The 12,302-nt window shown below is 29.9% G+C and overlaps 3 protein-coding genes across 3 annotated transcripts; 2 read left to right on the top strand and 1 right to left on the bottom strand.

Annotated features, from left to right (window-relative positions):
* Positions 1-796: 796 nt before the first annotated feature.
* On the top strand, positions 797-1,630 carry HELRODRAFT_159356 (hypothetical protein; the record flags this gene model as incomplete). The annotated part of the gene is made up of 2 exons (XM_009011244.1): positions 797-1,003; positions 1,193-1,630. 2 exons carry the CDS (start codon positions 797-799, stop codon positions 1,628-1,630), a joined length of 645 nt encoding a protein of 214 aa, XP_009009492.1.
* Positions 1,631-1,918: 288 nt separating this feature from the next.
* On the top strand, positions 1,919-6,369 carry HELRODRAFT_63446 (hypothetical protein; the record flags this gene model as incomplete). The annotated part of the gene is made up of 8 exons (XM_009011243.1): positions 1,919-2,065; positions 2,977-3,110; positions 3,359-3,476; positions 4,260-4,330; positions 4,491-4,566; positions 5,305-5,367; positions 5,804-5,873; positions 6,287-6,369. The coding sequence occupies 8 exons, from the start codon at positions 1,919-1,921 to the stop codon at positions 6,367-6,369; spliced, it is 762 nt and encodes a 253-aa protein (XP_009009491.1).
* A 4,228-nt stretch (positions 6,370-10,597) lies between these two features.
* HELRODRAFT_159354 (hypothetical protein) lies at positions 10,598-12,083 on the bottom strand (the record flags this gene model as incomplete). The annotated part of the gene is made up of 4 exons (XM_009011242.1): positions 10,598-10,951; positions 11,080-11,419; positions 11,624-11,905; positions 12,052-12,083. 4 exons carry the CDS (start codon positions 12,081-12,083, stop codon positions 10,598-10,600), a joined length of 1,008 nt encoding a protein of 335 aa, XP_009009490.1.
* Between the last annotated feature and the right edge of the window lie 219 nt (positions 12,084-12,302).

Raw genomic sequence — 12,302 nt, 5'->3', positions numbered from 1 at the left:
TATCGTACATATTGTCCTGAGTGCACAACAGACCAACCAGAGTGCACAAAATTGCGTACATTCGACGAGCGTACATACATGCACAGGGCATATTGTGGGTGTTTTGCATGTTGTTGTTGTTGTTGTTTTTTTTTGTTGGCTGGTTGTGGGCGTTGCGTTGTAAATAGCACTTCTATTTTGGGCTGTCAACCTTAAATGCGGTAAACAGAAGGAATTTGTTTTTCTCAGCTTTGTTTTTCTTTGTTTAATCCGTGTTTATTTTGTAATTTATTTTTAGCCTTTCACATATCTCTCGTAACACCTTACTGGAAAACAATTTTTTCTGCTTTTCATCTTTCTATTATCTTTCTATAACTGATTATAGGTTATATAGATTTAATATTTCATCAGAACACATTTGCTTTTGATTTGTAACGGCTTATTAAAACAGAACTTTGAATGTATTGTTGCTGAATAATTAGAACCAGTTTGCAAATGGAATTGCAATTTCCACAATCATTTTATGGTAAGCGGTGGTGTGTTTAGCCGCAGTCAACATCTGAACACGGTCAATGAAGCTTTATGAAATTAAAATATAAATTATATATCCTGGTTTGTAAATCACCCATTACATGTATTTACTTTACGGACATTTCACTTTAAAGCGTTCTTTCCATAGACGCTGATATGTTTGTGACGTCTATGCAGTTTATTTAAAATATTCACCGTTAATTTTGACTTTTTCTGTTATTTTCGTATTTATATTTACTTCATAATCAATTGCAACTTAAAGAACGAAGAGTACAAAACAGACGACATGTTAGGAAAAGGGTTTAACTTGAATCCCTACGAAATAAACTTCAAGATATTTACGGCTATAGAAAGAGAAGAGAAGAAAAGACTGATATGGTACAAGAAATATTGGTTGGATTGCAAACGAGAATTTCCATGCAACCAACTAGATAGAACCAGACGAATCGTTGATGCAAATTTATATGAAGAGTCTCAGGATCTCGTGTTAAAAGTTGTATTTTACAGCAATTTGTGTTTTATTTCAGACAAATATAAATTTTAAGACTCAAATAATAACGTAGGAAATTTCTTCTAAACCCACCACTTTAATGGAAAATTTTTTCTAATCATATGCAAGGAAACAGAAGAAAAAAATTTAATTTTTTGAAAACATTTATAACATCTAATAATTTTTATTCAGCATGAAAATCTTCTGAAGGCGAACGCAGTGGTCGAACAACGAAAGCGATTGCCATATCAGGATCTCTACAAGAGGAACTTGCTGGAAAGTTTGAAGCAAATGCGAGGTTCCCTGCCACTGCCAAACGATGACTGTCTCTACCAAAAGATGGAAGACGATGAGGTTAGAAAGGAACATGAGGAGAAATTGAAATGCGATATTCACGAATCCGTGCGCAATGTTAGGTATAGAACTGGTGTCATCGCATCTGCTTTGGAAAAAATGGACAGAGATATGAAACGCGCAGGTTATGTTCCTAGAGATGATTACAGTAATTATGATACCGAAAGCAGTGACATTGGATGGAGATGCCACGAAGCAGCTAGCCAGAATGAATCAAATCACCGCAAATTCCACTTCATCAAATATTTGAGTCAACCTAACGGAGCTCTCCTTTAACCTAACTTTTTACAGAAACGTTTCAATGTTTTCATCTTTTGAATATTGATTTTCGTTTGATTAAATAACTGATTTTGTGTTCAAAAATAAAATGTATTACAGAAAAGTGCGACGTTTAGTTGAATGTATCACTGAGAAGGCGGAGTTTACGTAAATGATTGACATATGAAATTAGTCATAACATCCTTCTGCAATCCGGAAAATTGACGGCGGCTGATCGGACAATTGTTGCGCCTTACCAGGAATTTCTCGGCAAATTTTCGTGGAAAATATTTTGAATTTTACAGAATGGCCACACCGACTGCATCATCTGGAGGGGCGTTGACATCTTTGAAGATGAAAATGCAGAGTCTCAGAGATGAAATGGACAAAACGAAGGATCTCTATGATGCCAAGTGCAATGAATTGGATTTGGAGAAGGGATTGAGAGCCAAGGTTCTTTTATTTTAAATTTAAAATCAGTAGACAATTTTGGTATAATAAATAAATCTTTTATATGCAAATTACAAAAGTGTTTCTAATTATTTTATTTTTAGTGAACTAACTTTTTTTTAAATGTGCTTGCAGTTTGTGTGTCTGACTGACTTGTCTCAAAATATGAATATATGCATACATTATAAAATATAATTTATATTTATAAAATATAAAAAAACTATAATTCAAACTTTATAGTTTAAACTTTTAAAGATTGAATAATATTATTCTCAAAAAAATGAACTCTTTAGACTTGGGTAGCGGTAGCATAACATAATAAAGTTTAATTTTAATCTTTTATTCAATTAGCAGCTAAAAACTTATTAAATTATTTTTTTTTTATTAACTTAAATTAAATTTAAAATATTAGTAGTTAATATTAATATTAAATTTGTTATTATTATTATAAGATTTTTAATTTAATGTAATAAATAAAGTTATAATAAGAATATTATAACATTTTCATATTTATTTAATTTTAATATATTATGTTTTATTCATTAATAAATAATAAATTAATAATTAGGCCTTTAGCAAAAAGCTTAAACTTTAAAACGTTTAAAGGCATTAAGTTTTACTTATGTTTTTAGTCTAAACCTCCAAGTCTTGATTATTAGGGGATAAGATGATGACTTGAATTTTTATTTCTATTTGGCAAACCCTTTTCTAATCTTTTAACTAATACTTATACAAATAACCACTACCAATGTATTACCAAGTCTATACTTAGGGTTTAATTAAACTGATAATATAATTTAATTAAAATGATATAAATTATGAATTTTTTTCTTGCTTTGAAGATTATATTAACTAAAATCTAGCAAAACCTGTACAAAATATAGATGTGAACTTTCATTTTGATGAAAATACAGGCTGAAGAGGACTTGAGCACATTAACCAAGAAGCTCAGATTAATAGAAGAGGATTATGAACACATCCAGACTCAACTACAATCCACCAATGAAAAAATATTAGAACTCAGCAAAACCTCTGATGAAAATGAAAGGTGGGTAGTGTTAAAATTTGGTTTTCTCCTTGCTATTTGTATTTATTCTGGAGGATTTTTTAGATTCTTTATTATATACAGTTTCAAGTATAATAAATAATAAATATTTTTCAATACTAATTGGTTTTATATACCTATTTATTTTTATCATAAAACGTTTTATTTATGTAAATTCTGTGATATATACGCAGTTATTTTATATTTTGAGTAGATTCCATTTCTAACCATTGATTCAAATTTGTTTGAAGAGCTCGAAAGGCCTTAGAATCTCGACAGAACATGGATGATGAGAAGATGCTCAAGTTGGAGCAGTGGTTGAAGGAGTCGAAAGCTTCTTGTGAGGATGCTGAGAAGAAATATGAAGATGTATGTCTCATTCGTTTTTTTCCATGTTAAACTTGACTTATATTCAGCTAGACAATAATAGCATTGGAATAAAATTAATGAGTGTTTAGGATTGCTCTTCCTATACCTAAACGGTTTAAAGATGTTAATAGTTGAATGTTGGTTGGGTTGGCCATGATAAACAATCACATGTGAGAATTTTACTGAGCTGAAAACGGATGTAAACATCCTACCTCGGGAATGTCCTACCTCAGGAAACCGGGTCTCTGGACGCAAAACGAAGATTGATTGATTGATTGAAAACAGATGTAAAATTGTCCAAACATGGCATCACATGAATACATTGTTGATGTTATGTGTGATGAGATTAACATAAACTCTTGTGATTAATAGTATAATTGAATTTTTTCATCATTATTATTTGAATTTTATATTGAGACAGAGTTTACATTAAGTTGAAAATTAAGTACACTGAAATGTTTATGTTTATTCATTGGTGTATGTACCTGTTCGTTCATATAGAATCATTACATGAACAATCTTGCCCACAATAAAATTTTATATTCTAATGAAGTAGTAGGCTGCATGTATGAATCATAAATTATTATTTCATTAAAAGATTAGCATGCGAAAACTAACCAATTGTTTAAATATGTAAATTAAACGTGATACTGTAATAATATTATTGTATTTATCTTTAGCAATATTAACAGCTGTAATTAATAACGCATGCATTATATTGTTATGGAGTTGACAAAATCTTGATAAACCTAAAATTTAATAAAAAATTAACTTGTAAATTAGGTGTCAAGGAAGTTGACAATTTGTGAAACTGAACTGGACAGAGCTGAAGAAAGAGCGATTGCTGCCGAGACGTATGTTCCATTCATCCTTTGTTTAATTAATTAATTCATTCATCCATTAATTCATTTGTTTCATTAGTTTCATTCATTCATTTAAACACTTCATTATTCAAATGATTCACAAACCTGATATATTTTTCTGGCAATACTCATATGACTTCCATTGTCACAGGCGTGTAAAGACATTGGATACAGAGGTGCATCTCATTTCAACCACTCTCAAATCTCTGGAAATTAGTGAATCCAAGGTTGGTTTGTTTCTTTCTACCTATTGCAAACAGTACCTACTATTAAATAATACTTGTGTCAGAGTAATTCAATGTTTTGTTTTTCTAAAATGATGTCATTATAGTGATTTTTTTTGGATATATTTAATTTTTACATCTAGCATTATTATTGTGTTTTATTTGTTACTGATGTTTTGGAATATGTGGGATTTTAATGGATAAGTTTAATTCAGTTTCATATGATCATCATGATTTTCTACTTGAAGCGAATAAAATTTCATGATTTGCACTGATATAATGAATAATACTTTCATTTAATGATATTTTTTCAAATTAAATTTTTTCTGGTTACATTAAATCAGCACAAAAAATTGTTTTACATATTCGAGATAAACATATTGATTAGTAGCATGGAAAAATTTTCACAGGTTTTTTTTCGTTTTTAGGTGAGATTCCTAACACATTTCACGCACACACACACACACGCATATACAACACACTCACACACACACACACACACATGTCCTTAAGCCAATGCTCATACACAAACTCATGTACTTACATTTTTTTTGTCAAATTTTCTGTTAGGTTCTACGCTTATTTAGCAATACAAGTTTATTTTAACAGATCATATTCAGATTATGTTAATTTTAGTTAAATTTTAAGTAATATTTTAAATTTAGGTGAAATCCAGTCTTAACATCATTTTTAATTTTAATAATAATTCATGTTGAATGAAATATTTGTTCCTTAATGAAGGCCTCAAAGAAAGAGGACACGTATGAAGGAACAATCAAAGAGCTGACCTCCCGTCTCAAGGAGGTTGATTCCTCTTTTTGTCATCTTTTATTTTTATTATTTTTTTTATTATATTTTGTTTTTTCTGTGACATGTTTCTTTTATAATTCTCTCTTTTCTATTTTTCAAAATTGTATCAACAGTAAATACAACAGTGCTTAAGAAGATATTTAAAACAATGCATCTCACTACATTTATAGGGTTCGAATCGACTCATTGCAACAGCAATGCCAGGCATTTTAACCATTACACCAGCCCATACTGCCTCTTATATTTAATCACCATTATCCCATATCTTCATTTTTTAATTGTTATTTTTGTTTAATGTTGGCCAACAAAATTTTGTTTCCAAACAAATGTGAGTCAAGGATATCTTAATCATCTGACCCATTCTAAATAATTTGTTTCTCGTTTATGAAGAGTTTTTTTTTACAATTTATATTAATATTTTAATTCTTAGGCTGAAGGAAAGTCAGCTGAAATGGAAAGAAATGCTGGAAAACTGCAGAGAGAAGTTGATAGATTGGAAGGTAGATATTATTGTTGCTCTGTTCTCATCATTTATCTTGTTTGATTTCAATTTTTTCATAAATGACTTTTCTTTTGTCTTTGATTCTATAAATATCAGTCTTAATGTTTAACATTTAAGATTTATTTTTTAATATGACTCAACTCTTTTGGTAGTTTTATAGTTTTGGTAGTCGGGTATGTTTCTAGTACGAAGTTTTCACTATATTTCATGTTGGACTTTTATTTAACTAATGATCAAATTAGAATTAAGTAATTTTTTCGCTTTTTATTTGTTAATATCGAGGACATGCATTTTCTGAACACTGAACATTTTATGCGAAGTGAATTAAAAATTGTGATAATGTGCAGATTTGCATGTAAAAAATCATCTGGTTGAAGTTTACTAACACCAGATTGAACTTTTTTTGAACAGAGGAGTTGCTGTTGTCACGAGAAGAAAACAAGAAGTTGAGGGAAGAGTTTGATGCTGCTTTCCAGGAGATACAAAACATTTGATCAGCTAGTTATCCATTATTTCATTTCTCCTTCTACTGCTGCTGTTGTTGAAGATAGTTACAAGCATGTTGGTTCATTTTTCGAATTTTTTTCTATCATAAACCAATATAATATTTATATAAAATGATCAGTGTGAACTCCAGGAATGCTTAGGATAATGTTTTGCTAATTAAATTTTTATCTGCTGAAATTTAGATTGGTTTCGTAAATTATTTGATTAAAAATATTAGGAAATTAATTTTTTTTCTTTGTACAAATTCAATTTTAAATGGATCTGTGAATTTTAAATATATTTTAATCACTTAACCAAGATAATTTAATTTTTTTGCAATTTATCAAAATTTTTGTTTATTATATAAACTGTTATATCAAATACTTGGATTTATTAAAAGAATTGTGGTCTGCAGGGAGAAGTCAATCATTCTAAATCTGTACAAAACCTTAGTTTGACCCCATCTTGATTTCTGGGCTCAAGTTTGTAGCCCAGATCTGCAAAAGGACAAAGACATTTTGGAGAAAGTGCTGCAGAGAGCAACAAAGATTATCAAGGAAGGCTTAAAATCTTGAATACAAAGATAGATTGAAGGAATGTGGATTGACAACACTGGAAACAAGAAGATGCAGAGGCAGGCATAAAAATTGATTGCCAAGAAAGAAGAAACACTGTTTACCAGATTTGTTTAACTGAAGAATAGAATAGGATTACAAGGCCACAGATATAAGCTCTCAAAAAATTGGAAGATTCTTCAGCAGTAGAGCGGTAAGCACCTGGAATGATCTGGGCGATGAGACGGTCACCGCTGAATCAATCAACAGTTTCAAGATCAAGCTAGGAAAATTAGGATATTAACAACACTTATCTCGCAGTGGTTCTCACACAGGCTCTAATCTTCTGAACCACTTTAAACCCTGTTATGTTATGTTATGTTGTGTTATGTTATGTTATCTAAAGTTCACATGTTAAGTAGATAGATTATTCAGCAATTATATAATTAGCAGTATATGCTCATTTCTATGTTTGTTCAAAATTTTTTTCTACTTATGTAATTTTCTGTCCTGCGTTGCTGTAATGATTGCTCTTTTCACTTATAATTAAAAAAAATTTATTCATTTATTTAAATATTTGCAGGAATAAATAATGGATAGAGTGAAGTCTAAGGAGCAGTATTCTCCAACTGAATTGTATTATTAGTATATAAATCTAATTAATAATTTATTATAGAAATTATTATTGTTGTTATTATTATTGTTGTTGTTGTTATTATTATTATTGATGTTTGTTTTGTTGTTTTTGTTGTTATTGTTACTAGTGTTATTTAATCTGTGCGTGATTTATGTTAATCTTGTGTTATTCTTCAAAAGAGCATGTTATTGAACATTATATTTGTTTATAACAAATTGCAACATTCTAATCATGATCTGAGGCTAAGTAATTAATCAAATTGTTAATAGTTATCATATTGCATGGATATTCCAGTATAATTAATTAATTTTCTACTTAAATTATGAACCTCTTTTTAATATTCTTAAAATAGGTAATCAATTTGAATTGGTGTATAATTAATTAATTTTCTACTTAAATTATGAACCTCTTTTTAATATTCTTAAAATAGGTGATCAATTTGAATTGGTGTACGTTTCAATCGATATGATTCCATATATTGCGAATAGAATGTAAGGCAATTTAAAATTTTTTTTCTAAATCTTTCTTCGAATGGAACTGATTTATTTCAGAATAATTTCATCACATCAATTCCATTTACCTTTGATTCCACGTTTTTTCTATCTTTTTGTAATTTTGTTTTATTCCATTGTTGATTGATTAGGTGATTGTTGGTGGTTATCTTACCATTTTAGGATCAAACTTAAAATTCCAGTTGTCATAATCGTTTTGAATAAGTCGCTAATTGGTCAAATAATATTTTGTGCAATAATTTTTTGTTCTTTCGTTATTACTGATTGGTCGGTTCAGGTTTGTTTCCAATAGAAATTTTTTCCTATATTGAATAAGACAATTTTTTTTGTTTCTACTTATTGTTTAAAAATAATTGTCAAATCTAAAACTATTTTCATAATTTTTAAAAATGTCTTGTAAAAATTGATAAAATCCTTTATATGCTGCATTACTTAATGTCATCAGTCATTGTTCTTATCTTTTTATTTAGTCATATTGTATTATATAATAGTTTGTTCATTTGCCTACATATAAGAGATCTGTGTATTGAGAAATAGTTATCACACTTTGCAGCTTGTTTTTCTTAAAATACTAGTTTGTATTGTTATTATTTTCTCCTTTGCTCTCTTTTTCTCATCATCTCTTTTTCTCTTCTTTTCTCGTCCTCTTGCTTCTCATTTATCTAGTCGCCGTTATTAAGTTCATCGTGATCATAATAGATCATAGTATTATGATATTTTAGAATGTAGTTTTGTAATTAGTTTGGTAGTAATTATTATTAGAACGATTTACTATGATGAAAAATTAAGTCGTTTGATTTATCGATTCACTCTTCATTCCATCATTGTTATTCATCGAAATTTAAGTCTTAAAATTGAAACTAATAGAAATTTCGTTATAGCCATAGTCAACACGTTTTGCCAGCTATTAATTACCCGACCTAATGTTTAATTTGATATTATTTTTTTACCTCTGATCATGTCCTGTGCTTATTATATACTGTCTTGTGTAATTAACAAATTATCATCTAATATGCACACACACACATTTCTTTATACTTATGTTTATTTATGTATGCATGAATATTTATATTTATTTATATTGTTTTTTTTTATATATTGTTATTGCGTTCGTTTATTAATCTTTATAGATTTATTTGTCCAGTGCATTGGGATGCTTATGGATAATAATCAGCAGTACACGAAGTCATTATTTTTTCGTTCCTTGCATACTTTCCACACACCACATTTTGACGTTTCCACCATGGATCCATGGTTTCCACAGTTACGTACATTTATTCTGTGTTGAATATATATATATATATATATATATATATATATATATACTCAACTGCTTTTATAATAGAATTTAAATCTCATTTTGTGTTTTGAGGTTTTTGAGTAAGCAGTTTCTATTTAAATTTACGTGTTTTATTTAAAAGTTTTTCTACGTTTGGATTCATTGTTTATACTACAAATTGTTATTCATGATTGCTACGTTCGTTAAAATTGAAGATTTTAGAAACTTTTTCAAACAAAGTGCCGATTTAATGACTACAAAGCGAAAATAATTAAAAATGGTTTCATGGTCCGACTCCTAGCACCATTTAGCCTCAGATAGAAAGATATCGATAATTGAAGTTGACGGCATTGTTTATTTGTTAATTTTCCATACACCTAAGCGTTCTTCAAAACATATAACACAATGCAAACATTTTCAGTAGTCATTCGCTATGGCGTGATCATTTAGATTTTATATTTCGTTTTTCTGCAGTACAGAAACACCTGAAAAAATTAAAAAACGGATTCTCGGTCATACATTTTCAGTCTACAATAGTTTAAAAATAATTTCTTTTTGCGATGAAGCTTTTAGCCAGTTTTATTTCCTCTTCAGTTCCTCTGCACGTGTTATTTTGGTGGTATAGTTGAAGATATCACTACATTAATCACGGATCTGGTGAAATAATAAAAGCGGACGAATCAAACTTTCATTTGTATATATGTTAATATCGCTTGGCAAATGATTTGGTGTGTTGAAACGATTTAACGCAACTGATTCTTTGAGGAAATCTTGAGAATTTTTTCCATGTTTCCCGAGTAAAATTTTCTAAACTTAACTCAAATTGCGATTTTTTATTAATGCTTTTATGTCATACTTTTCTGTTTTAGTCTGATAATATTTTGCTTAAGAAATGAAAGCTGATAAAAAATTTGTTTTTTCTTAAAATACGGAAATATGAGCGGCAAGCGAGCGTAATGAATGTGCTACATGTACTGGAACCGCGTCGCAGCTGGTCGTACGTAACCTTCTATCTATGGCTCAGTTTGATCGATGGATATTTGTTCACTGGACAGCCTTTTTATTCTTCACCCGTTATCGATGGCCTTGTTTTTTTTTTAAATTTGTATTTTATATACTGACCCGCTGTTAGTTCATATCAACAAATTTTCAGCAAAACATCGTTGAATATACAAACACTAACATAATGAAATGGAATTACAATTGCAATCGTTATTCCCAACATGATATTCATTCAATAAAATTTTTGATTGACTACTGTGCCGTCGAAACCGACTGTCCGTAATGAGCGTTTGCAAAATAATTTTTATCCAATGTCATATTAGATCCCATCGTATTAGAAGCCACGTTCGGCAAGCCAGCTGATGTACTCCTTCTACTTATGGTTGTGTTAATGCTGTGAATGTTGGTCACACAGTTGTTTGACGTAGTGACACCTTTTCTACACGTCAGAAGGAGTTTGAACTTGGATCTAAACTTTTGACTGAAAATAGCGTAGAGTACTGGATTTGAAGCCGAATTGACATATGAGAGTGTCATGGCAAAAACGAAGTAGGACCAAGAAACCTTTAAGTCGTTTCCAGTTGCCATTTTGTGAAGTGACAGAACCTTTTTAGATGGAGTAATATGTTGTAGTTATTAACATAATTAATCGAAAAATTTTGGTTCTAATTTTGTGACGAAAATTAATTTTTCAAGTCTTTATTTATTTAGTTTTTAAAATATTGAAAAATAACCTGTTGAGGTAGATAGCTGAAAAAATATATGAGAACGCTGGCAACCAGCATTTTTATGACTTCTTTCCTCGATTTAATTGTTTCGGGAATTTTTTTCTTTTTCCCAAAAGTCGTTGAAAAGTTACAGTTGCTCGAAGTGCTCAAGGATCCCACTGATGGAGCCTTCGCGAGTTCAAATGCCGACAACCGGTGCTTGCTATCAGCTGAATTGGCGTTTGGCAGAGTTGCCATAGTGAAGGATGTGGTTGCTTTGTTCAATAGAGAAAAACTCGGATTACGTTGGTCTGGGTTTATGATGATCCGAGGTGTTTTGTGCAGCGCCATCGAGCTAGTGTACAATCTGCGGATTTATTTATAACATCTACGTCATTTAATTCGAAATAATGATTTTATTGATTTTGTTTCATTTGTTTTAAGAACGTTAATTATAACTTTCATTGTTGTTTGTTTACTGAAATTTAAATAAGATTTCAATGTTCGGATAAATAATATGAAAGAATGAGAACCTATTAAATTAAAATTTTTAATTTAAATTTGTACTTACTTTTTGGCTACTATACCATAAAGAAAAATTTGCAAGAAGACTGGAAAAAAGAAGAATATTATCATTTCAAGAAGCTTATACAGTGCCATTCCGTACTGTCCAGGGATAATTATTTGACACCTGGAAACGAAGGAAGGTGGCATGGGAGGTGTGAGAACATTGTAGATGATGATTGGTGAGGAACTGAGGAATGAGAAGAACCAGACGATGAAGATGACGGGAAAGATGCGTTTCCGACTGCAAATCATGTGCGCCTTCAATGGGAATATAATGGCAATAAACCTGTATGGTTAACGGAATAACTGATTCATTAAAATAAAACTACAAATACAGTATTACTAATGTTTTGGTAAAATACTTTTTATTTAGAAAATGTAAATGTGTTTTTTTTTTTCAAATGGCAAACATATTCATGTCAGGATGGTCACTTGGTCAGGTCGTTTTCGTAATTGTCTACCATTATTTTTTTATTCTGTGAAAATTCGTGAAGAAATCTGAAATTTTTGATATTATCTGAGATTTCTGAAATTCGAAATCTGGCAGATAATGCCGAGGTTGGTATAACATGCAAGGCATAAACACAGTAAGAAGTTTTGAAAAATGACAATAATGTTGAATTTAAAACAAAATATAAAATTAATAATTAACAATCATCTATATTTCATCATTTGCTAGAACC

Source organism: Helobdella robusta, assembly GCF_000326865.2.
Source record: "Helobdella robusta unplaced genomic scaffold HELROscaffold_1, whole genome shotgun sequence".
Taxonomy (NCBI): domain Eukaryota; kingdom Metazoa; phylum Annelida; class Clitellata; order Rhynchobdellida; family Glossiphoniidae; genus Helobdella; species Helobdella robusta.
The sequence above is the reverse complement of the archived record's forward strand: the minus strand, read 5'-3'. Positions and strand labels throughout refer to the sequence as shown.